At 54.1% G+C, this 21,702-nt stretch overlaps 2 protein-coding genes across 5 annotated transcripts; one reads left to right on the top strand and one right to left on the bottom strand.

Annotated features, from left to right (window-relative positions):
* The first annotated feature begins 3,305 nt into the window (after window positions 1–3,305).
* PEX6 (peroxisomal biogenesis factor 6) lies at window positions 3,306–15,494 on the top strand. 3 transcript variants are annotated; one of them, XM_021691964.1, is made up of 17 exons: window positions 3,306–4,226; window positions 5,720–5,883; window positions 6,355–6,438; window positions 9,977–10,079; window positions 10,164–10,297; window positions 10,874–10,985; window positions 11,785–11,993; window positions 12,411–12,606; window positions 12,761–12,837; window positions 12,990–13,122; window positions 13,204–13,409; window positions 13,535–13,596; window positions 13,844–13,952; window positions 14,257–14,373; window positions 14,498–14,575; window positions 14,714–14,853; window positions 15,034–15,494. In XM_021691964.1, the coding sequence occupies exons 1-17, from the start codon at window positions 3,345–3,347 to the stop codon at window positions 15,168–15,170; spliced, it is 2,943 nt and encodes a 980-aa protein (XP_021547639.1). In that variant the 5' UTR covers window positions 3,306–3,344; the 3' UTR covers window positions 15,171–15,494. The 3 variants fall into 3 exon arrangements, 2 of the variants coding, with proteins under 2 accessions (XP_021547639.1, XP_044773246.1); XM_044917311.1 differs by having other exon boundaries at window positions 3,306–3,962; XR_002480422.1 differs by lacking the exons at window positions 14,714–14,853; window positions 15,034–15,494 and having other exon boundaries at window positions 13,844–13,939; window positions 14,498–14,567.
* A 124-nt stretch (window positions 15,495–15,618) lies between these two features.
* Window positions 15,619–18,473, bottom strand: GNMT (glycine N-methyltransferase). Of its 2 annotated transcripts, none has more exons than XM_021692136.2 (6): window positions 18,171–18,473; window positions 17,220–17,347; window positions 16,661–16,777; window positions 16,304–16,446; window positions 16,078–16,199; window positions 15,619–15,994 (listed from the first exon to the last, which is right to left on the bottom strand). In XM_021692136.2, exons 1-6 carry the CDS (start codon window positions 18,374–18,376, stop codon window positions 15,823–15,825), a joined length of 888 nt encoding a protein of 295 aa, XP_021547811.1. In that variant the 5' UTR covers window positions 18,377–18,473; the 3' UTR covers window positions 15,619–15,822. The 2 variants fall into 2 exon arrangements, with proteins under 2 accessions (XP_021547811.1, XP_044773625.1); XM_044917690.1 differs by having other exon boundaries at window positions 16,304–16,403; window positions 16,651–16,777; window positions 18,171–18,412.
* Between the last annotated feature and the right edge of the window lie 3,229 nt (window positions 18,474–21,702).

Below are 21,702 nucleotides of genomic sequence, written 5' to 3' on the forward strand. Positions count from 1 at the left end.
GGTTTCAGCTCAGATCATGATCTCAGGGTCAGGAGATTGAGTCCCGCGGCGGCGTCCATCCTCAGCCTGGCATCTGCTTAAGACTCTCTCTCCCCCTCTCCCTCTGCCCCTCCCCCTGTTCACACTCTCTCTCTCATTCTCTCTAAAATAAATAAATCTTAAGAAAGTTGATTCCAGGGGCGCCTGGGTGGCTCAGTTGGTTAAGCGACTGCCCTCGGCTCAGGTCATGATCCTGGAGTCCTGGGATCGAGTCCCGCATCAGGCTCCCGGCTCAGCGGGGAGCCTGCTTCTCCCTCTGACCCTATCCCCTCTCATGCTGTTTCTCTCTCTCTCTCTCTCTCAAATAAATAAATAAATAAAATCTTTAAAAAAAAAAAAAGAAAGAAAGTTGATTCCATTAGACTATTGACTATATGAAGAAACTGGAGAAGGCTCAAGAAAAAGCCTGTGGCCCTTGACCGGGACAGCAATGTTATAAGACAAAGGCCATGGGAGGGAGAAGAAAAGATAGAATTGAGAAATGTGTAGAATCAACAGGATTTGGTGATTCACTGAATTGTGGGGAAGATGGTAAGGGAAAGGGAGGAGTTGAAAATGACTTCTGGAGCCATCAGAGGTGTAGGTAGAAAACTGGTGTCGCAATGGCAAAGGAAGTAAAAGAGGATTAGTCAATAGTGGACAGATTCCAGGGAATGATTGAACAAGATAAAGATCAAACAACACCACCTTGATTCTATAGTTGTAAATGATCTTTGCAGGAAAGTTTTAGAGAAGTGGAAGGAAGGTTATAATGGGTTGAAGAGTGAGCAAGAGGTATGGAAGTAAAGGCAACAAATATAGGCTCTTATCTTATGGAAATAGTATTTGGCTCCCAATGATTAATGACAATTTCAAAGTAACACAAAGCAGACTGTATCCCAACCATTATTTGCTGGGGGAAAAGCCTGGGAAGGAAGGATATTTGTGGATGGATATTTGTGTCTATATGGGTGCTGAACTAGACAGGAGACCAGATTTATTTACCCATTCCCAAGCCCTCAAGGAGCACTGTAGTCCTGAGGCCTAGAGCTTGCCTATGTAAAGCAGGCCTATCCTTTTTGGACTCACACCACCATCCCCCAAACCTTGGTCCCTCTGGGAAGCAAGGGACAGAGCCACATAATACAGTTCAGAACTACCAAATGGGAACTTTCATCCATATGAATTCAGGTCCCTAGTACATTCTTGCATGCTCTTTTAAAGATGTGGAACTAGAGGAGGAGCCTGGCTAAGTCAGTGGAGCACGTGACTCTTGATCTTGGGTTGTGAGTTCCAGCCCCGTGCTGGGCAGAGAGGTTAATTAAAAAAAAAAAAAAAAAAAGTAGAGGGCTGCCTGGGTTGCTCAGTTGGTTAAGTGTCCAACTCTTGATTTCGGCTCAGGTCAGGTCATGATTTCAGCATTGTAAGATGGAGCCCCACGTCGAGATCCACACTCAGTGTGGAGTTTGCTTAAGATTCTCTCCCTTTCCCTCTGTCCCCACCTCAAGCGTGCCTGTGCTCTCTCTCTCTCAAAACAAAAAAACAAACAAAAAGTGGAATTGGGCAATTTCAAGTTTAAGACTAGATATACTCCAGGAACTATAATCAGACATTTAAAAAATACATTTTTAAAAGATTTTATTTATTTATTTGACAGAGAGAGACACAGCTAGAGAGGGAACACAAGCAGGGGGAGTGGGAGAAGCAGGCTTCCCGCGGAGCAGGGAGCCCGACGCGGGGCGCGATCCCAGGACCCTGGGGTCATGACCTGAGCCGAAGGCAGACGCTTAATGACTGAGTCACCCAGGCACCTCTAAAAAATATTTTCTTGGAGGGCCTGGGTGGGCATCTGACTCCTGATCTCAACTCAGGTTTTGATCTCAAGGTCATGAGTTCAAGCCCCAGTATGGAGCCTACTTAAAAAAAAAAAAATAGGGGCCCCTAGATGGCTCAGTCGTTAAGCATCTGCCTTCGGCTCAGGTCGTGATCCCAGGGTCCTGGGATGGAGCCCCACATCTGCTCAGCGGGGAGCCAGCTTCTCCCTCTGCCTCTGCCACATCCCTGCTTCTGCTCACTTGCTCTGTCAAATAAATTTTAAAAATCTTAAAAAAATTAAAAATACATAAAAAATACCTTCTTGTCTTGCTAGGAATAGAAATACCTTCTAACATGTAAATCTAGTATTCAACTCTCAGATTGTCAGGAAATTCTCAGGAATTCAAAACGTACAAAGTAGAAGACTGAACAACTCAAGTTGTTCAGCTGTAAAGGAAAGGAGAGTTAGGCAGTGTTTGGAGAATGCAAGGTCCAGAAAGAATAGATTACCACCAACCAATCCATTGATTCTAAGTGCAAATATTTTTTTTGTTATTAGTAACTGGAGGTGTGGCCTGCCAGTGTCCAATGTCTTGTCCAGAGCAGTGGAGGTGGACACAAGGATGGTATCTAAGTAACAGCAAAGTTGGGAAGCAAGCTGTTGGTTCGTGCTCATGACTGAAGCCTTGAACCCCTCTCTTCTGCCTGCTCTACTGCCCCTCCCGGAAACACACATCCCCCCCCACCCCGCAGGGTAGAAACAGGACATGGGTCTCCAGTTTGCAAGGATTGGTGGGGCGGGGAGAGCAACTGGTTTTGGAGGAATGAAAAAGCGAAGCTGCGTTGTCTTCGCTTCAAGTTTGGTGGGAGTAGAACGAACAGGACAATAAACAGGACAAGGAACACTGGGACGTGGGTTTTGTGCAGGATGTGTTGGAACAGGTGTGGTAGCACCAAGTACTCCAGGGCTACATGAATCACATGTAGTAATCCAGCCGGCAGCCACCATATCCATAAGCATGTCTGAGACAGTTTTATCCTACCACTTTCTCCTGCAACCTTCCCCACAACCCCCAAACCTCAGTGCCTACAGTTCCACCGTGGAAACTAGGAGTTCCACAGAGGATTGGACTCCTTCCTAAACACTCCACCCATAGCTCCCAGCCCTGGGCCAAGCTGGTCCCGGGCACGCTGAGGGCTCGTTGATCATTCAATTAACTGTTACGTGCATGGCAGGGCAGTTGAGAGGACGTTACTCCCCTAGCAGGCGCGGAAGGCAGATCCGCGCAAACACAGTCTCAAAAGACTGCGCAGCGGCAGTAAACGCGTTACCGCCAGCGACGAACCAACCCATCAATCTGAGCCGCCGCTCGCCCTCCAGGAGCACGCGCCAGGGACCCGCCGCCCCGCCCGCTCTCCTCGCACCTCCCCCGACGGAAGCGGAAACGGCCTGCTGCGGTCTGGCTCCGGAAGCCGCTCTCCTGCGTCTACCTCGTTGGTTTCCTGTCACCATGGCGCTGGCCGTCTTGCGGGTCCTGGAGCCCTTCCCGACCGAGGCACCCCCGTTGGCCGTGCTGCTGCCCCCCGGGAGCCCGTGGCCTGCGGCGGGGCTGGGCCTGGTGTTGGCCCTGCGGCCCGCAGAGGAGAGCCCCGCAGGGCCGGCGCTGCTAGTGGCGGCCCTGGAGGGGCCGGGCGCGGAGACCGAAGAGCAGGGTCCAGGGCCCCCGCAGCTGCTGGTTAGCCGCGCGCTGCTGCGGCTCTTGGCTCTGGGCTCCGGGGCGTGGGTGCGGGCGCGGCCCGTGCGGCGCCCTCCGGCGCTGGGCTGGGCGCTGCTTGGGACCCCGCCGGGGCCCGGGCTGGGACCGCGAGTCGGGCCGCTGCTGGTGCGGCGCGGAGAGGCCCTGCCAGTGCCCGGACCGCGGGTGCTGGAGACGCGGCCGGCGTTGCAAGGGCTGCTGGGCCCAGGGACGCGGCTAGCTGTGACTGAGCTCCGTGGGCGGGCCAAACTGGGTCAGGAGGCTGAGCACAGCAGCCGGCCCCCACCCCCACCCGTGGTGTCCTCCTTCGCGGTTAACCACTCAGTCCGGCGACTCCGGGGAGTTCTGGGAGGGACTGGCGATTCACTGGGGGTAAGCCGGAGCTGTCTCCGTAGCCTGGGCCTCTTCCAGGGCGAATGGGTGTGGGTGACCCGAGCCGGAGAGTCGTCGAACACTTCCCAGCCACATCTGGCCAGGGTGCAGGTCCTAGAGCCTCGCTGGGACCTGTCTGAAAGGCTGGGACCCGGCTCTGGGCAGCCGGGAGAGCCCCTCGCTGACGGACTAGCCCTCGTGCCTGCCACTCTGGCTTTTAATCTCGGCTGTGATCCCCTGGAAGTGGGAGAGCTCAGAATTCAGGTAGGATACAAGACTGAGGTCAGGAATGCTCCCACTCCTTATTCCCTCTTCCTTATCTCAACTGAATTGGAAGAAGAGAGCTGTAGAATTTAGATCCCTTACTCCTTAGATCTTAATGTCTCTTAGTCTTATTTATCTATTCTCTGTAATCAAAATATAATCCTCCATGGTGTAGTGGTGCATGGGAAGGGCTCATCTATTCAGGTGAAAGGAGAGAGTCATCCTCAAATTACCAGGTATATACAGTATATTAATCTACTTAATCAATTGTTTGAATTGCTACAGTGTATCCAGAATTGTACTGAGTAATATGGAGGATGCAACGTCATTTCTTTTGTTCATGCTTATCCTTGACTTCATTCCTGTTCTTCTAGCCTCATCTGTTAAAGTCCTACCATCCTTTCCTTCAAAGCCCATCTAAAGTTGCCACCTTCTTCCCAAAGCCGTACATGATCTTACCACATATTTAACATGACTTCTTTCTCCTATAGCGTTTTGTACCTTTCTTAGGGCATTTATTTTCTGTCCCGTTATGATTATGTACTCTGTCTAATCTTCAGTTATATATTGTAAATTCCTTAAAGGGAAGGGCTCGTTATTATCTTTAGTGCCTGGTATTTGATTTTAATATTTTAGCAAATATACCCAAGAGAAATTTTTGGTTTCTGCCTTTAAGAGATTACTTCAAGAAGATCGTTGTATTTGGGGGCACAAATATAGTCTACTGTTTAATTAGGCACCTAGATGCATGCACCTAGATGCATGGTTTAAACCTATACTGTCCAATATGGAAGCCACTAGCCACAGTGTGGCTTTTTAAATTAATTAAAACTAATAAAATTTAAAACTCGGTTCTTCGGTTGCTTCAGTTACGTGTCAAATGCTCAATAGCACGTGTAGGTAACATTTCCATCACTGTAGAAAGTTCTGTTAGCTAATGCTGGCATAGCCAATTAGTGCTATAAGATGTCAAGAAGGATATAAGATATGCATGAATGGGAGTCAGGTGTGGGTTTCCTTTCGAATGGAGGAAAAACTGGAGTCCTCAGACTGGAGCTCATTCAGCTGAACCAACCCTTTCAGCTTCAGTGAGATCATATCCTTTCCCCACAACCTGAATTCAGTGTCCCCACTAATGTCCAATTAATATCAATTCCACTTGATGCCTGGTGTCACTCAAAAGGACTTGTGGGAATTAAATGTCTTTACCACTTTCCTGGCTCAGGGTCAACTTAAAGGTATCGCAGAAAGGTTATTTGTACTGGGGAACCTTTTGGAGCTAGAATCAGAAATCTCTTCCTGGTGCCCATGAGAAGGAGAGGTTTCTGTATCTAGGGAAGATACAGGTATTCAGTTTGGCTACCTTAGGCCTCCCCTCCCACAGGCCTTGTGGTTAGAGGATGCAAATAGAAATATTGGCTGCTAAGGTTAAGGTAGGGCAGAGCCTGACTCCTTAGGAGAAGGTTGTAAGGTGGTCGTTATTTCTCTAATAGAGGTACTTGGGAGGCTCCAGCACCCCTGAAGACAAAGGAAGCTGCTCAGTGCTGCCTGGGCCTCTGTTTGCCAAAGAGTTACACATCGAAATTGTGTCCTCTCCCCACTACAGCACCAACGGAAATTATGACCACGTTCTTTACCTGCACTTTCAGACACCCAGGTTAGCTGCTTACCCCTTTCAGGAGGATAGCATCTCACCCTTGCTCTCCTCCTATCCCATGCCTTAGATTCAGGTCCCACAGAGCCTCTGACTTACTTTACAAAGCCGCATTTTAGGCAGTGTTGTGCCTAGATGCCTCTTGGTGTGGTAGGTGGTCAATAGAAGAGAAATTGGTACCATGAGGTGAATCTGGACAATCTAAACTGAGAAACCTCTTTGATTTGAGCAGGCCCACAAAGAGCCAGGATCCTGCTTTGCCCCTCACAGCTCCTTGATTCCCCCTTTCTAGCCTCTCTGCCGTTCCCCCCAGCTCATTCTAGGTCAGATGTGTTCTCTGGACAACTGCTTGGGATCTCTGGGTGGGCGGTAGGCCCTTATGGTCTGCAGGTTGGGAGTAGACATACGGGGATGTGTCAGGCCCATGCTCTTGACTCTCACTGTGAGCTGACCAGGGCCACTGCTGTGTTGCAGGGCAGTCCAAGAAGGGGATGTTCTGTGTGTGCCAACAGTTGGGCAAGTAGAGATCCTGGAAGGAAGCCCAGAGAAACTGCCCAGGTATGCAGCTGCCTCTTACCCTACAGCTGGGGTTCCTAACCTGGGTGCAAGAGTTCTGTGATCCCCTCCCCACAGGTTGTGTGGAATAATTTTGCATATAAGAAAACTTGGTTGTTGTGTACATTTTTAAAAAGATTTTATTTATTTGATAGAGCAGGAGAGCACGAGCACGGGGGAGGGGAAGAGGGAGAGGGAGAAGCAGACTCCCTGCTGAGCAGGGAGCCAGATGTGACTGGGGGCTCGATCCCAGGACCCTGGGATCATGACCTGAGCCAAAGGCAGATGCTTAACCTACTGAGACACCCAGGTGCCCCCGTCATGTACGTTTTTCTAGAGAAAAGGTACATGCTTTCTTCAAGTTCTCAAATAGGCACGGGAACTGAAAAAAAGATTAAGAACCACCGCCTGCTGCCTTGGGAGGTGTTTATCCTCAAATTACTGGGTGGTCATAGGTAAAGGAAAGCATTAAGAAGTTTAAGGGCCTAGCCCAACATGAGATTCCTTGCTTTTCATTCTCAACCACAGGGTCATTTGGGCCAGTTTTCAGGCCATACCTCCCATATACTCAACATAAGGAGACCCAGGCTTTGATTTCTGCGCTAATTAATGGTGTGTGCACATGTAGCTTTTCACTCCCATCTCCCAAAATGGGGGAGAGACAGATTGCTGCTGTCATTGAGAGGCCTTCTCTTTTTCCTTATTCTCAATAAAGAGTGAGAAATTAAGCATAAGTGACCCAAGCACCCAAAACAAGGAGTCCAGCCTTTCTCCTCCCTCTAGACACTGATCATAGAGGTTCCATGTAAAATGGTGAGGCACAGAATTCAGAGACTGCTTGGGCTTTCTGGGAAGCGGGAGAATATGTAGCCTGATACCCCAGGACTGATTTCCTGTAGCAATGTACTAGAAGGAGAGCACAACTGATAGACACACTAATCCAACATCCACAGGGGATTTCAGTGAGGTGGTGGGGCCAGCCAGAAGGAACTGAGGTGTAAGAGTTGGCATGCCCAAGGTCTCTGGCCTAGCTAGCCTGGGTCCTCTGCCAAGACAGATGCAGTTTGGAGTGCCTGGTTCATCCTTGGTCAACATTCAGAGCTTGGTTCATTCAGAGCTGTGGTACCCACATGAAGGGCCTGGTAGAACCCTTTGTAACCCCATTTAATGCTCATGGCACCTCTTTGAGCTTTCCCAAATCTAATCTACAACTGGGGCCTGGTAGAAAATGCCAGGCTGGCATGTATTAGTCACCTCCCACTTGTGTCTCCCATCTTAAATATAGCCAATATCTACGAGCTAGTTTTGTGTAGGAAAACTACAGAATGCCCAGGCACTGGGCCCTTCTGAGACAGACGAGCAAGCCTGTTCTGTTCCTGGATCTCTGCTGTTCCAGTCCTGTAGAGACCTGCCTCCCTCCTCTGGGTGCTGAGCTCACAGTTCCTCCCCCTGAGCAGGTCCTGGAAATTGAGGTTCGGGTGGGCAGGTGGGCCCAAGGACAGACCGAGATGAGTGCTTTAGCCCTCCTCCCCCAGACCTGTTCAGGGACGCCTTGCTAGGAGGCTCCTATGATCCCTGGAACGGAATTCCAATGGTGGTGTAGCCTCTGCAGGTTCTTCCACGGTTCCCCTCTCCTGAGCAAGCCAGCAGGATCCTGCTCCACTGTCTCCCATCTGGCTCTTGAGAACACAACCCAGCTTTCCCCAGCAATATCCAGATGTGTTCAAGAGGTCTGATCCTTGTACTTACCAAGATGGTCCTACTGCTGTCCGTGGAGGGGGGACTTCCCCCTAACCTCCCACGGTGCTGTTCTTCCTTGGATTCCACTGCTCACCATGTACACTGTGACTCAAGATCTAGATGCCAGGTTCCATGTAAAATAGTGAGGCCCGGTAGATTTCTACCACGTGGGTAGAAGTACCCACTGTTCATTTATACTGAATAACAGTAAGACACAGGCTTCCTTATGTTCCACTTTTTATCATGATAACTGCCTACCCTAATAATTGCGGGAATTCATAATACCAATCTGGTATGCTTCTCCCCTCCACCTAGTTATTCCCACACACCCCACTTTGCTGCCAGAGTAAGCAGCTTTATGAATGAGGCAATGTGAACAAAGGAATTTGCACCGGCTGGAACTTAAAAAGGCCCAAGTTATAGTCTGGGCCAAGTCATTGCCTTTCCACCTGAGGGTTAAAGAGGGGAGTAGTTCATCATTTCTTTTCTGGAAGATTGGGCTAGTCACTACTACCTGCTCCCCACTCTCTGCTCCCTTCGTAGGTTGAGTAGCCCCAGCTCACTCTGAGACTAGCCAGTGAATGCACAGCCCTGTTACGGCTGGGGGAGCTTTAAAAAAATACAGATGCCTGAGCCCCACCCCAGACCTATTGGAGCAGAGTCAAGTGGGGCCTGTGCAGTCTTTTCATTTTTTAGAAAGGAGAGAAAAATGCTAATTTAAAAAATTGAGGTGCCTGCCTGGCTCAGTAGAGCATGCAACTCTTGGGTCACGAGTTCGAGCCCCACATTGGGCGTAGAGGTTGCTTTTTTAAAAATTGAGATCTAGGGCGCCTGGGTGGCTCAGTTGGTTAAGCGACTGCCTTCGGCTCAGGTCATGATCCTGGAGTCCCTGGATCGAGTCCCGCATCGGGCTCCCTGCTCGGCAGGGAGCCTGCTTCTCCCTCTCCCGCTCCCCCCTCTTGTGCTCTCTCTCCCTCTCTCTCACTCTCTCTCTCAAATAAATAAATAAATAAAATCTTTAAAAAAAATAAATAAAAATTGAGATCTAATTCACAATGTGCACAATTCAGGGGCTTTTACTATATTCATAAGGTTATGCAACCAACACCACTATCGAATTCCAGAACATTTTCATCCCCCCAAAACCCTTTCCCATTAGCAGTCCCTCCCTACTCCCTCCTTCCCTCAGCCCCCAGCAATTACCAATCTGCTGAATGGAATCATACAATATGTGGGAGATGTTGATTTTCAAAAGTCTCACAGATAATTCTAATATGCAGCCAAACAGAGAATTAATCATTAGGTGTCTTTAATAAGGAATCTGCAATTCGATTTTGTGGATTATTGGATAAGAGCCAAGGCTCTTCCTGCTGAGGTTTTGGAAGGCCTTGGGGGGTATGAATTGGAAGGGAAGACTGTATTCTGAAGCCAGTGAAAATGGTCCGATGATCATTGCTTAGCGCAGCTGTGGCTTCTCCCACTGGAATGGGCGGGGAGGCCATTTACCTGGAGAAACACATCCCAACACTCTGATGGTTGTCATGAGGGATGTAAGGACAGTTATAGCTCCTGCCTTCAAAATGTGCAGGAGCCAGCCAGGGAGATAAGAAAGACCATTTGCTCTCTTTTACCCCTCCTCCTCTCCCCTTCCTCACCCCCTGCCATGTCTAGGGGCAGTTATTCATGCTACTCTTGAGTATGTCCCTGCGGTCGACCTCTATGATTGAGACAGCCACCTCGTCCTTGGGGAGGGGTGTATGTGGGCTCTGGGTCTGCGGCTCATTGGGCTTCTTTCCTGCAGGTGGCGGGAGATGTTTTTTAAAGTGAAGAAAACTGTTGGGGAAGCTCCGGATGGGCCAACCAGCGCCTACTTGGCGGACACTGCTCATACCTCTTTGTACTTGGTGAGGCCCTGGGGATGGGACTAGACCTGGGAAAAGGAACAGAAACAGCTTCCAGACACTAAAGCTTCCTCCCACCTTTCACAGGTGGGCTCTACCCTGAGCCCTGTCCCAAGGCTCACTTCAGGAGAATCCACTCCCTGGAACAGCTTGTCTCCTCCGGGCCTGGAGACCTTGGTGACTGAGCTCTGTGCTGCCCTGAAGCCTCGCCTCCAGCTGGGGTGAGTGAGGCCGCGGCCTCAGCGGAGGGGGGAGAGGCCTGCTTGGAACATCTCCAGATGGGCAGTGGGCCGGACAAGCAGTTCCTAATGCACTGGCCAGTGTCGGGTTGGTGGACCTCCCTCAAACCATTATGCCCAGGCCGCTAGCCCATGTCCTTCCTGTAAGCAAATTCCTAGGCTCCTTTCTGGGGATAACCTCCAGCCTCCAAGGTTGGCTGTGGAAGAAGAATCTCCACCATCCTGGCCCCAAAAGATACAGCTCCTCATACCACTGGCCTACGTGTAGACACAGACCCTCCCCTAATTCCTCTCCATATGATCCAGACCAGACATAGCAGTCAAGGCTTTACTGAAGGCAGTGATGACAAAGGGAACTGTCCCGGCTGCTGGATACGCTCCGCGCCCCTGCCAGGGCACCCCAGGTGGTAGGCGAGCTACGGCACCAGCCCTGGAGGAGGAGGGGGGCCTCCAGGAGAGAGAGAGTGCCTGCTTTCTCGATCCAAGGGTCCCTCTGTTCCTGGGGGCTCTTCATTTTGAGCAGAATGGAGGGGACAAGTGTCTGCTCTCTGGTTGCAGAGGTTCCCTGTTGACAGGAACCAGCAGTGTCCTTCTCCGGGGTCCCCCAGGCAGTGGCAAAACCACAGCTGTCACCGCAGCCTGCAGCCGCCTTGGGCTCCACCTGCTGAAGGTGAGGGTACCCGGTGAGGTGAAGCCCAGATTCTCCCTCTCCCCTCCCCCTTCTGGCCACCAGCCTGGCCCCGGCACCTGAGTAGGTCAGACATATTCCCATGATTCTCAGCTACAAAAAGATGCTTGCTTGCTTTTTTTTTTTTTTAAGATTTATTTATTTATTTGAGAGAGAGAGAGAATGAGAGACAGAGCGCATGAGAGGGAGGAGGGTCAGAGGGAGAAGCAGACTCCCCGCCGAGCAGGGAGCCTGATGCGGGACTCGATCCAGGGACTCCAGGATCATGACCTGAGCCGAAGGCAGTCGCTTAACCAACTGAGCCACCCAGACGCCCGCTTGCTTTTTTTTAAAGATTTTTGTTATTTACTTGACAGAGAGAGAGATAGTGAGAGCAGGAACACAAGCAGGGGGAGCGGGAGAGGGAGAAGCAGGCTTCCCGCAGAGCAGGGAGCCCGACGCGGGGCTCGATCCCAGGACCCTGGGATCATGACCTGAGCCGAAGGCAGTTGCTTAACCAACTGAGCCACCCAGGTGCCCCCGAAGGCAGACTCTTAACGACTGAGCCACCCAGGCACCCCAAAAAGATGCTTTCAAAAAGGAAGGGGTTTGAAGACTGTGATGGGCAGTCCAGGGAGTGAGGTTGGGGTAAAGAGGAGGTAGGACTTGGCTGGTGCTACTGCTCCGCATCTCCGCCCTCTGAAACAAGGTGGCCTGCATCTTCTTCTGGCTCCTGTCCCCGCCCTTCCTGCCTCCGTCATGCCTGCCCTTGGCTCACAGACCACTGGGGCCCCGTCCCCAGGTGCCCTGCTCTAGCCTCTGTGCAGACAGCAGCGGGGCTGTGGAGACAAAGCTGCAGGCCATCTTCTCCCGGGCCCGGCGCTGCCGGCCTGTGGTTCTGTTGCTGACAGCCGTGGACCTTCTGAGCCGGGACCGTGACGGGCTAGGTGAGGACGCTCGTGTGGTGTCCACGCTGCGTCACCTCCTCCTCGATGAGGACCCCCTCACCAGGTATTGTACAGAGCTGAGTCTGTAAAAGGGCAGGGACCCCCCCCACCTCTCAGCAGCCTCTTGTCCTCTCTTCCTCAATGGCTTCTCAGACATCTTGCCCGTTTGGCTGTCCTCCAGACAGTCCTGAGCTGAGGAGCTTGGGGTATCCAGAGGGGCGGGGGTACGGTCCCTAGTATTTCGTGGGGAGCACTATGTCAGAGAAAAAGCACAGCCTCTACCCTCGGTGAGCTCCCTGTGTATGGGGGGGGACACAGGTCCCCCTCTCGAGGTGTGCCCATGGAGCCCCAGGCAGGAAGCCTTGGGGCGCTCACCTCCCTCTCCCACGCCCGCACCCACCCGCCTCCCTGCCTCGTGACAAGACAGTGCTCAGGGGCCACCAGCTGCACTCTGGCCCTCAGCGCCCCTCTGTGTCTGCAGCTGCCCGCCCCTGATGGTCGTGGCCACCACAAGCCAGGCCCGGGACGTGCCCGCCGACGTGCAGACAGCGTTCCCTCATGAGCTGGAGGTGCCCGTGTTGTCAGAGGGGCAGCGGCTCAGTGTCCTGCGGGCCCTCACTGCCCACCTCCCCCTGGGCCAAGAGGTGAACCTGACGCAGCTGGCACGGCGGTGTGCAGTGAGTGCCTAGGCAGGCCCCCCCGCCCCCCCAGTCCCGCTGCCCTGCCCGTGGGGGCTTCAACCCTGGGCTGCGGCTCCCGCTGGGGGACCAGCCCCCTGAGGGTCCCTACCTACTGTGCCCTGCTCACGCTCCCTCTGCTGTGGTTCCCCAGGGCTTCGTCGTAGGGGATCTCTATGCCCTTTTGACCCACAGCAGCCGGGCAGCCTGCACCAGGGTCAAGAACTCGGGGTGAGGAAACTGGGCACAGGAGGGAAAAGGAGGCAAGAGGAAATACGGCCAGGGGAGGGTGGGGGCTGGGGGGGGGGGAGGAACCAGGAGCCTGATGGGGAGGAGGCTTTTGGTGAGGTCCTCCAGAGGTCCTCCTGGGTTTGTCTTTGCAGGCTGGCAGGTGGCTTGAGTGAGGAGGAGGAGGGGGAGCTCTGTGCTGCTGGCTTTCCTCTCCTGGCTGAGGATTTCGGGCAGGCACTTGAGCAGATGCAGACAGCCCACTCCCAGGCCGTTGGAGCCCCCAAGGTAGAGACTCCAGGTCCTCCGAGGTAGGACAGGAGCTCTCTCCACCACCCTGTCCCCAACCGCACCCTGTCCATCTCCTAGATCCCCTCAGTGTCCTGGCATGATGTGGGCGGGCTGCAGGAGGTGAAGAAGGAGATTCTGGAGACCATTCAGCTCCCTCTAGAGCACCCCGAGCTGCTGAGCCTGGGCCTCAGGCGCTCGGGTCTTCTGCTTCATGGTCCCCCCGGCACGGGCAAGACCCTCCTGGCCAAGGCAGTAGCCACTGAATGCTGCCTCACCTTCCTCAGGTGGCGAGGGGGTGTGGAAGGGGTGGTGGGCAGACTGGGAGCTGCGCAGGCTGGGGAGCAGGAGGGGCTGGCTGACAGGTCGGTTGTGTGTTCACGCATCTGACGAGTCTCATCCTCTCCCTCAGCGTGAAGGGGCCTGAGCTCATCAACATGTACGTGGGTCAGAGTGAGGAGAACGTGCGAGAAGGTGAGTGAGGAGGGGCCAGGCTTCTAGCCCTTGCCGAACCCTTGGGTCCTTGTGCTGCCCCCCACCCCCACCCCATCCGGCGGCTCCTGGTCTTTCCACCATCTCGTGGTCCTTTCTACAGAGGACCTGCCCAGGGCGGCCTAGTGCCTGGAGTGGTGAATTTTCACTCCTGGCTTCCCCTCCTCCATCGCCTGACTTCAGATCCCCCCTGAGCTCCCCCATCCTGTGGGTCCCTTTCTCTCCTCAGTGTTTGCCAGGGCCAGGGCCGCGGCTCCGTGCATTATCTTCTTTGATGAGCTGGACTCGCTGGCCCCAAGCCGGGGGCGAAGCGGAGATTCTGGAGGTGTGATGGACAGGTGGGGGTCTGAGCCAGATTGGAGTCTGGGGTCCGAGATGGAGGGATGGGAGACAGGTTGCAGCAGTTTTCAGAGCCCAAAGAGTTCCTGCCATTCCAGTTCCGAAACACTATAACAGCAAAAGGGGGGCCGTGGAGTCAGGTGGGGGACACTGAGGAGAACAGGGGGGCCTGCGTGGAGGGGTCTACAGGGCACAACCGCACAAGTGGCCCCGTGGAGAAGGCCTGCAAGGAGGGGCCCCACAGGTAGGGCAGAGGCTGGGGAAGGGCCAAGGACTCTCTGGCCTCCATGTCCTCACTTGCAGGGTGGTGTCTCAGCTCCTGGCTGAGCTGGATGGGCTTCACAGCACTCAGGATGTGTTTGTGATTGGAGCCACCAACAGACCAGACCTCCTGGACTCCGCCCTTCTGCGGCCTGGCAGGTGCGCACCCCATACCTCTCACCTCTGCTGCGCCCTTCTGGGCCTGGCCCTTGACCCCCGTCCTGTGCCTCCTCCACCCTTGTGCTGGGCTTCCTGACACTTACGCCTGCCTGTTTCCCTCAAGATTTGACAAGCTGGTGTTTGTGGGGGTGAGCGAGGACCGCGCCTCCCAGCTACGTGTTCTAAGTGCCATCACACGCAAGTATGCCCTGTTAGGGGGAGACTCCCAAGGGGCTTGGGCCTTGGGATGGTTAGGGGGATAAATGCAACGTGCAGAATAAGCTGGTCGGGGATGCCTTTTGACAGACTAAACCGTTTCTTTCCTCTATCTGCGCAACAGATTCAAACTAGAGCCTTCTGTGAGCTTGGTGAACGTGCTGGATCGCTGCCCTCCCCAGCTGACGGGTGCAGACCTCTATTCCCTCTGCTCCGACGCCATGACAGCTGCCCTCAAACGCAGGCTCCGGGACCTGGAGGAAGGTGAGCCGTCTGCCAGCCCCGAGGTCACCCAGAAAGCTAACGGGAGCCAGGCCGGCTCCTGGATATCAGAGGAGGGACTGTTGACATTTGGGGGCCTCTGGGCAAGCAGACGCCCACCCCAGGGCTCTCCCCTCCTGGGACGTAGACCACAGCCTCTGTTGGCCCCTTGTCACCCCGCAGGGCTGGAGCCTGGGAGCTCAGCACTGCTGCTCACCATGGAGGACCTGCTGCAGGCCGCTGCCCGGCTGCAGCCCTCGGTCAGCGAGCAGGAGCTTCTGCGGTACAGGCGCATCCAGCGCAAGCTTGCCGCCCGCTAGGGGCCTCCCGCCATCCGGGACCTGCCCGCCAGGGCTGGAGGTGCTTAGGTTATCCCCACAGACGCCCAGCAAAGGGCTCCCTCTCTGCATACTGCGGTTGCACCCAAAGGCCACCTACCTCCAGGAGACCCCCTCGGTGCCGAGTGGCCCCGCAAGAGCTCAGAGGGCGTCATCCCCTGCCTACCTGTTTGTCCTTCCAGGCCAGCTCCAGCTCCAAGACTAAAGACCCTCTGCTCAGGAGGAGGAGCTTGGGCCTGGACGCAGCTCTGGGGATTGCTTCCCCGCCACGCCCCAGTCTTGGCTGAAAATAAAGTGTATGCTGCCCCCTGCTGGTTGTGGTCTGAAAGACTGGCGCGTGGAAGAGCAAGCCTGTGGAAGGAGTAAGCCCCAGGGGAGGGCACCTCGGGGAGCTCGAGCCTTTTGACAGAAACACAAGGCATGCAGGGACTGAAAAAGGCACAGACTGTATTGCTCACACTTCCATTTGCCTGAACCCAAATCCCTGCACCCGCAGCAGCGGTCTGCCCCTCCCCACACCCCAGGATCTGCGCTGGGGGCTGGCCTTGGTATGGGGCCACTAGTCCCCACCTCCCCAGCCAGATCTGGCAGTGCCTGGGCAGAGGGTTGTAGGAGCTGAGGCCACGCTCAGCGCTCAGTCCGTCCTCTTGAGCACATGGATGAAATAGCAAGGAATGTAGGCCTGGCCCGGCTTGTAAGGCTTGAAGTCACCCAGGACGCTGTGCTGGCACTTGCCCCCGAAGGCTGCTCGGAGCAACTCCGTGAAGGAAGCCAAACAGTGTGGGTAGTAGGAGAGCCGGAATTTACTGCAACAGAGCCCCCAGGCAGCCATGAGGACTGGTGGCCTCAACACCACCCCCCTTCACCCCCTGCTGAGCCCAGTGGGTACCTCAAGCCGGGAGAACCATCCTGGCCAGCCCCCGGCACCTGCACTGTATAGTCCAGGGTCACCATGTGGGCTTTGTTGTTCACCGTCAGCACGGATGTCGTGATGTCCTTGGTCAAGTCACTCTGTAGGCGGTGGTGCAGGCTGCATTAGCCTCTGCAACCACCGTGCAGCCTGGACCCTGGGATCACATCCCCCATTCTGGGCCTCCCACCCCCAGGGGCCCCACCTTATAGTAGATGTTCTTTCCTGGGGGTGCACAGCCTGTGCTGAGGATGTGGTCGTAGTTGCGATGATCGATGACCAGCAGGCCCCCCGACCGCACCATGCTTGCGATGTTCTTCAGTGCCAGCCGGTGCTCGCTCTGGTCTCCTGAGCTCCGGGCAGGGGCAGAGAGGCTGCGTCTGCTGAGGGCCCCGAGCTCCAGCCTCCCTCCCATCTTTCTCCTCCCCGGGGATACCGATGCCAAGGCAGAGAGGAGCAGAAAACGGGAGTCTGCTCTGGCAGGAGAGCAGGCACCTAGGGGTCTGTGGAAAGAAGTACAGCTCAAAGCAAGGGCCAGGCTCCAGGCCACACCCTGTCTCACCTTTGCAGTCTGGCAAGTGGGCAAAACTGTTTCCAAGGCAGATGACAGCATCGAAGCCACCCCCCGGTGGCTGGGGCACATCTTTGTCCAGAGTCATCCAGTTGGCTTCTTCGATGACTGGGACCAGGAGGGGGAAGAGGGGTCAGGGTGGCACCACGGCCCCAGCGGTACCCACCTCCACCAAGTGCAGCCCTGCCTCAGTTTCCCCTTAAAGACACATGGGGACTCCCCATCCAGTTAGGGGGAGGGGATTATTACGGATATGGAGGGTGAAGGGAAGGAGGGGTCAAGGGGGGAGGAAGCTGTGATTGAGAAGAAAGGCTCTGTGCTTACCGGTTTTTATTTGGGAGAAGGGAGAAGACATTACAAACATCATTAAAACTAGCCCCGCATTACCAGATACCTCATTCTGGTGCCTAAGCCTCCCTTTCCAGGGAAAGTAATTTTGCTGTTCCCTTAAGGAAAACAAGCACCCCCGCACAGGAGCTAAAGGAGCCCAGGGCAGAGAGCACCGCGGCCGGGGGTGCTGGGCAGGGAGGGCCTGACTGGACCTGCGTACCCCACTTGTCGAAGGCTGGCTCGTGCCGCCGGTTCCAGCGCTCTTTAAGCGCGTACTTGAGCATCTTGTCACTGGCGTCCACACTGGTCACGCTGAAGCCCTCTTCCACCAGCATGATGGAATCCACCCTGGGCAGGGCCGGAGGGGAGAGGCAGAGAGGGGCAGTCAGGGGGCCTGGGAAGGCCAGGAAGAGGCCCTGTGCTGGACACTTCCGTCTTGAGTCCATTCCTCTCCTTCCTCGCCCCAGGACCTCTGCACTGACCTCAAATGAGGTTCCTCTCGGTGCCTTACCACCAGGTAGCAACTGTTTGGTTTTGTTTCTTTAGCACCCGTTCAGAGCCAGGCCCTCTACCAGTGCGCACTAATCCTCGCGGCAACGCTGTGACGTAGGCGGTGTTAGCCCCGCTTGGGGAGATGGGGCAGCCTGCGGCTCCCGGGATTGAGGAAGCCGTGCTCGCGGAGGCGGTATAGCCCGACCCTAACCGGCGCGGGTCTGAATCTCCTCTCCGCTGGTAGAGGGCCTTCGCTCCTCTGAAGCAGGTTTTCTCACAGCCGTAAGTGGGACATCACTCCTTACCTCATGAGGTTTCGTAAGGACCTTAAAAATGGACGTAGAGACAGCTCCTGGCACAGCGCGTGGCGCGGGCAAATACTGAACGAATGTTAACTGTTAACACTGCCCAAGGCCATCACTGGGGAGCAGTGCCAGAGCCGGGGCCCGTGAGAGCTTCCGTCGGTCTGGCCCCAAAGCCCGGCCGCCGCGTCGCCCCGAGGAGCCGGCCGTCCCCACCCTGCGGTGCCCACAGGCCCCTCGCACCCTGGGTGTTCTCGGCCCCGCCTCCCGCCCGCTCGACCCCGCGGCCCGCCCCGCCCCCCCGCCGGCTGCGGGTCGCGGGTGGAGGCTGCCCCCCCGCCGGCCCCCGCGGCCCGCCGCCCCCCGCCCCGGCTCACCCGGTGCCGCAGGCCACGTCGAGCACCCGCTGGCAGCCGTGCTGGCGCAGCAGCCCGAGCAGCCAGGCCTTGTACTCGGCCGTGCGGCTGCGGGTGTCCCCGATGTAGAGCTGCCACACGCGCGCCGCCTCTCCGTCCGCGTACTGGTCCGGGAGCCCCTCGGCCGCCACCCCCAGGGAGCGGGTGCGGTACACGCTGTCCACCATCCTGCGGCGCGCCTGGCTCGGCGGCCGGCCCGCTCCGCATTTATAGAGTACTGCCCTGGCCGAGGCCGGCCGCCCCACCTGCCCAATGGCAGGTGAGCACGGGGACACGCCCCTGCTGGGCTCGCGGCCTCGGGGAGGGCGCTGCGGGGCAATCGGAACCAGCCCTTCTCGCCGGCGGGAAGAGCCAGCCCTCTGGGCGACCCCCTGGCGGGAAAGGGCCCTCCCAGCCCCCCACCGCCTTCAGCCCGGCCTCAGGAGGACCGGGGAGGGGCCAGCAGATCGGGGGGCAGTAAGATCGCCCACTCCTCCGCCACCTAAGCTGGATAGGAAGGAAAGAAAACTTCCCAGTCCACACCGAGCTCAGCGCCTCGGACTGGACCGTCGCCAGCGAAGGAAGGTATCAGCATATCTAAAGAAGGATTGTCCGCTGCAGGAGGCCCTCGTTAGCCAGGAAAGGGAGGAAGAGGGAGTATCTGGGGATAATGCTAGTCTGGCCACCCAAGTCCAGGAGCAGTTCTGGCCCAGCGAATCATCTGCCCACCTGGAGGCAGGTGCTCCCCTGTCGTGGAGGTAACGCATGAAGCTTTTCCCTGAGTCGGCTAAGGCGAGGTCGACCCTTTCCTCCCAACTCTTCACCGACAGGCAGGCTGCTAAGCACTATTTACTGTTTGAGGCCCCTGTTTGAAACCCAGCACCACCACAAAAATTTTTTTTAAATAATGAATAAATAAACATAAAAATAAAAATCTCAATTAAAAAAAAAGATTTTATTTTTGAGTGATCTCTGCACCAAACATGGGGCTGGAACTCACAATCCTGAGATCAAGAATTGCATGCTTTGGGGCACCTGGGTGGCTCAGTCGTTAAGTGTCTGCCTTCAGCTCAGGTCATAATCCCAGGGCCCTGGGATGAGACCCGCATCAGGCTCCCTGCTCAGTGGGGAGTCTGCTTCTCCCTCTCCCTCTGCTTGTGCGCTCTCTCTCTCCTTCTCTGTCAAATAAATAAATAAAATCTTAAAAAAAAAAAAGAAGAAGAATCACATGCTTTACTGTGACTGAGCCAGCCAGCTGTCTCTAAAAGTTTGTTATTTTTAAAATTTGCGGGGGGGGGGGGGGGACAGGGGGAGAGGGAGAGAGAGTCTCAAGGAGGCTCCATGCCCAGTGCAGAGCCGGACACCGGCTCCATCTCACAGCTCCTGAGATCATGTCCCCAGCCAAAATCATGAGTTGGGCACTTAACCGACTGAGCCACCCAGGCACCCCTAAGAGTTTTAGGTTTTTTGTTTGTTTGTTTTTTTAAGATTTTATCTATTCACTTATTTTAGAGAGAGGCAACGTGACAGAGTGCAGGAGGGGGCGGTGGGTGGAGAACAAGAGAGGAGGGAGAGGGACAAGCTGATTCCTCACTGAGCACAGAACCCCACCTGGGGCTTGGCTTGAGCTCACCACCCTGAGATCATGACCTGAGCCAAAATCAAGAGTTGGCCACGGGGTGCCTGGGTGGCTCAGTCAGTTAAGCGGCTGCCTTCGGCTCAGGTCATGATCCCAGGGTCCTGGGATCGAGCCCCGCATCGGACTCCCTGCTCCGCGGGAAGCCTGCTTCTCCCTCTCCCACTCCCCTTGCTTGTGTTCCCTCTCTCGCTGTGTCTCTCTCTGTCAAATAAATAAAATCTTTAAAAAAAAAAAAAAAAGAGTTGGCCGCTTACCTGTCTGAGCCAGCCACGCACCCTAAAAGTTTTAATTTTGTAAACACTATCTGCTTTCGACAGAGGTACCCACAGGGTAGGAAGTCCAGGCTTAGGGGTGGAAATGCTTGGTGCCCTTGCTGTTATATTGCTCACTGTCGCTTCATAAATTGGCTCCTTGGTTTGGTTAGTGTACCTCTACCCTTCTTCCCCAAAGCAGAAGTTCTCTTCCTAGGACAAGATCCTGGACTGAGATGGATTCAGCAATATGATGCCCCTCAGTGAACCCCAAGACAGCAAGAACAGCCTTCCCCACCTATCTTTGTTCTTCTGGCTTCAGAAGGAGCTAAGTATGGAATGTAGAATGAAGGAGGCTCCCCTCCGCTCACCCTTTCATTATCTGTAGAATCTAGGAGCGGGAGGAACCCCAAAGATTATATAATCATTCTTAACTTTCTATTTTTAGCACACAGACTGCCTCAAATGGGCTTGCCTTGCCCAAGTAATGGAGTCTTGTGCTCATGCTGACCCTATAGACAGGTCTTTGGCAACAGGCTGAGAAGGGCACAGTACCGGGAATTACAAATATATAGATAAGTGGCCTAGGGCAATTTATTATTTTTTCCCTTACTATTGCTTTCTTTTCCACTTACTTTTTAAAAAGATTTTATTTATATATTTTTTTTTCTTATTTTTTTAGAGAGAGAGGGAGGGGGGAGGGAGAATCCCAAGCAGGCTTCACACCCAGTGTGGAGTCCCATGCGGGGCTCTATCTCACAACCGTGAGATCATGACCTGAGCAGAAATTAAGAGTCGGAGGCTTAACTGACTGAGCCACCCAAGCGCCCCCGTCCTCAATATTTAAAGACAAGACAATCCCCAGGAACTTTTTCTTGTCCAGAAGTGATTTCAGCTCTTATTTTTCTCTTACCCGTTTTAAAACAAAGTTGTTTGAATTTTTGGCATAATGCACACCTCTGAATGTTTGTATAACATTTTTGTGATTGGTTTGCAGCCTTTAGGTGCTAAAGGCCATACTCTCCATACTGATAAGGAATTTTATTTAAATATTTGGCTTTTATTTAAATATTGATGCTTACAATTTTTGAGAAACATAATTTTACCCACAGAGCCATAATATGATTTTTTAAAATAAAATGAATACTGGTGGTAAATTTGGATTAAAAAAAAGGTTTTGAGTAGCTTGTAAGTGTACTTTCTATTTGAAAGACAAGATTTTTGTTCTGAAGTTAATAATTATTTGATTCCTTTCTCATCCAGAGGCATTTAAAAAAATGTCAACATAACACACATGACATTTCATGGGCCTTTTTTCTTTCTTTCTTTCTTTTCTTTTTTAACTTTTAACCATCAAAAGCATGTTTTCTTCTCTTGACCTTAAATTATTTGGCCTTAATCATGCTTTCAATGGCTACATTGAGTAGATGTGTTGTGACTTGTTTAATCATTCCCTAAGTTCTGAACATTTAAAACACTCCCACATGGGCGCCTGGGTGGCTCAGATGGCTAAGCGTCTGCCTTCGGCTCAGGTCATGATCCCAGGGTCCTGGGATCGAGTCCCGTGTCGGGCTCTCTGCTCCTTGGGAGCCTCCTTCTCCCTCTGCCTCTCTCTCTCTGTCTC

The sequence above is a fragment of the Neomonachus schauinslandi genome, chromosome 8 (assembly GCF_002201575.2).
Source record: "Neomonachus schauinslandi chromosome 8, ASM220157v2, whole genome shotgun sequence".
NCBI classification, from domain to species: Eukaryota; Metazoa; Chordata; class Mammalia; order Carnivora; family Phocidae; genus Neomonachus; species Neomonachus schauinslandi.

What these genes read in the sequence shown, in the direction of transcription:
- GNMT (XM_021692136.2), bottom strand. Translation starts at nt 18,376, where the DNA reads ATGGTGGACAGCGTGTACCGCACCCGCTCCCTGGGGGTGGCGGCCGAG. An exon ending in GACGTGGCCTGCGGCACCGG is followed by an intron (nt 17,348 to 18,170) that starts GTGAGCCGGGGC and finishes GGCCCTGCCCAG; the next exon opens with GGTGGATTCCATCATGCTGG. An exon ending in GATGGTTCTCCCGGCTTGAG is followed by an intron (nt 15,995 to 16,077) that starts GTACCCACTGGG and finishes GCTCTGTTGCAG; the next exon opens with TAAATTCCGGCTCTCCTACT.
- PEX6 (XM_021691964.1), top strand. Translation starts at nt 3,345, where the DNA reads ATGGCGCTGGCCGTCTTGCGGGTCCTGGAGCCCTTCCCGACCGAGGCA. An exon ending in AGGCCGTTGGAGCCCCCAAG is followed by an intron (nt 13,123 to 13,203) that starts GTAGAGACTCCA and finishes TCCATCTCCTAG; the next exon opens with ATCCCCTCAGTGTCCTGGCA. An exon ending in TCTGGAGGTGTGATGGACAG is followed by an intron (nt 13,953 to 14,256) that starts GTGGGGGTCTGA and finishes CCTCACTTGCAG; the next exon opens with GGTGGTGTCTCAGCTCCTGG.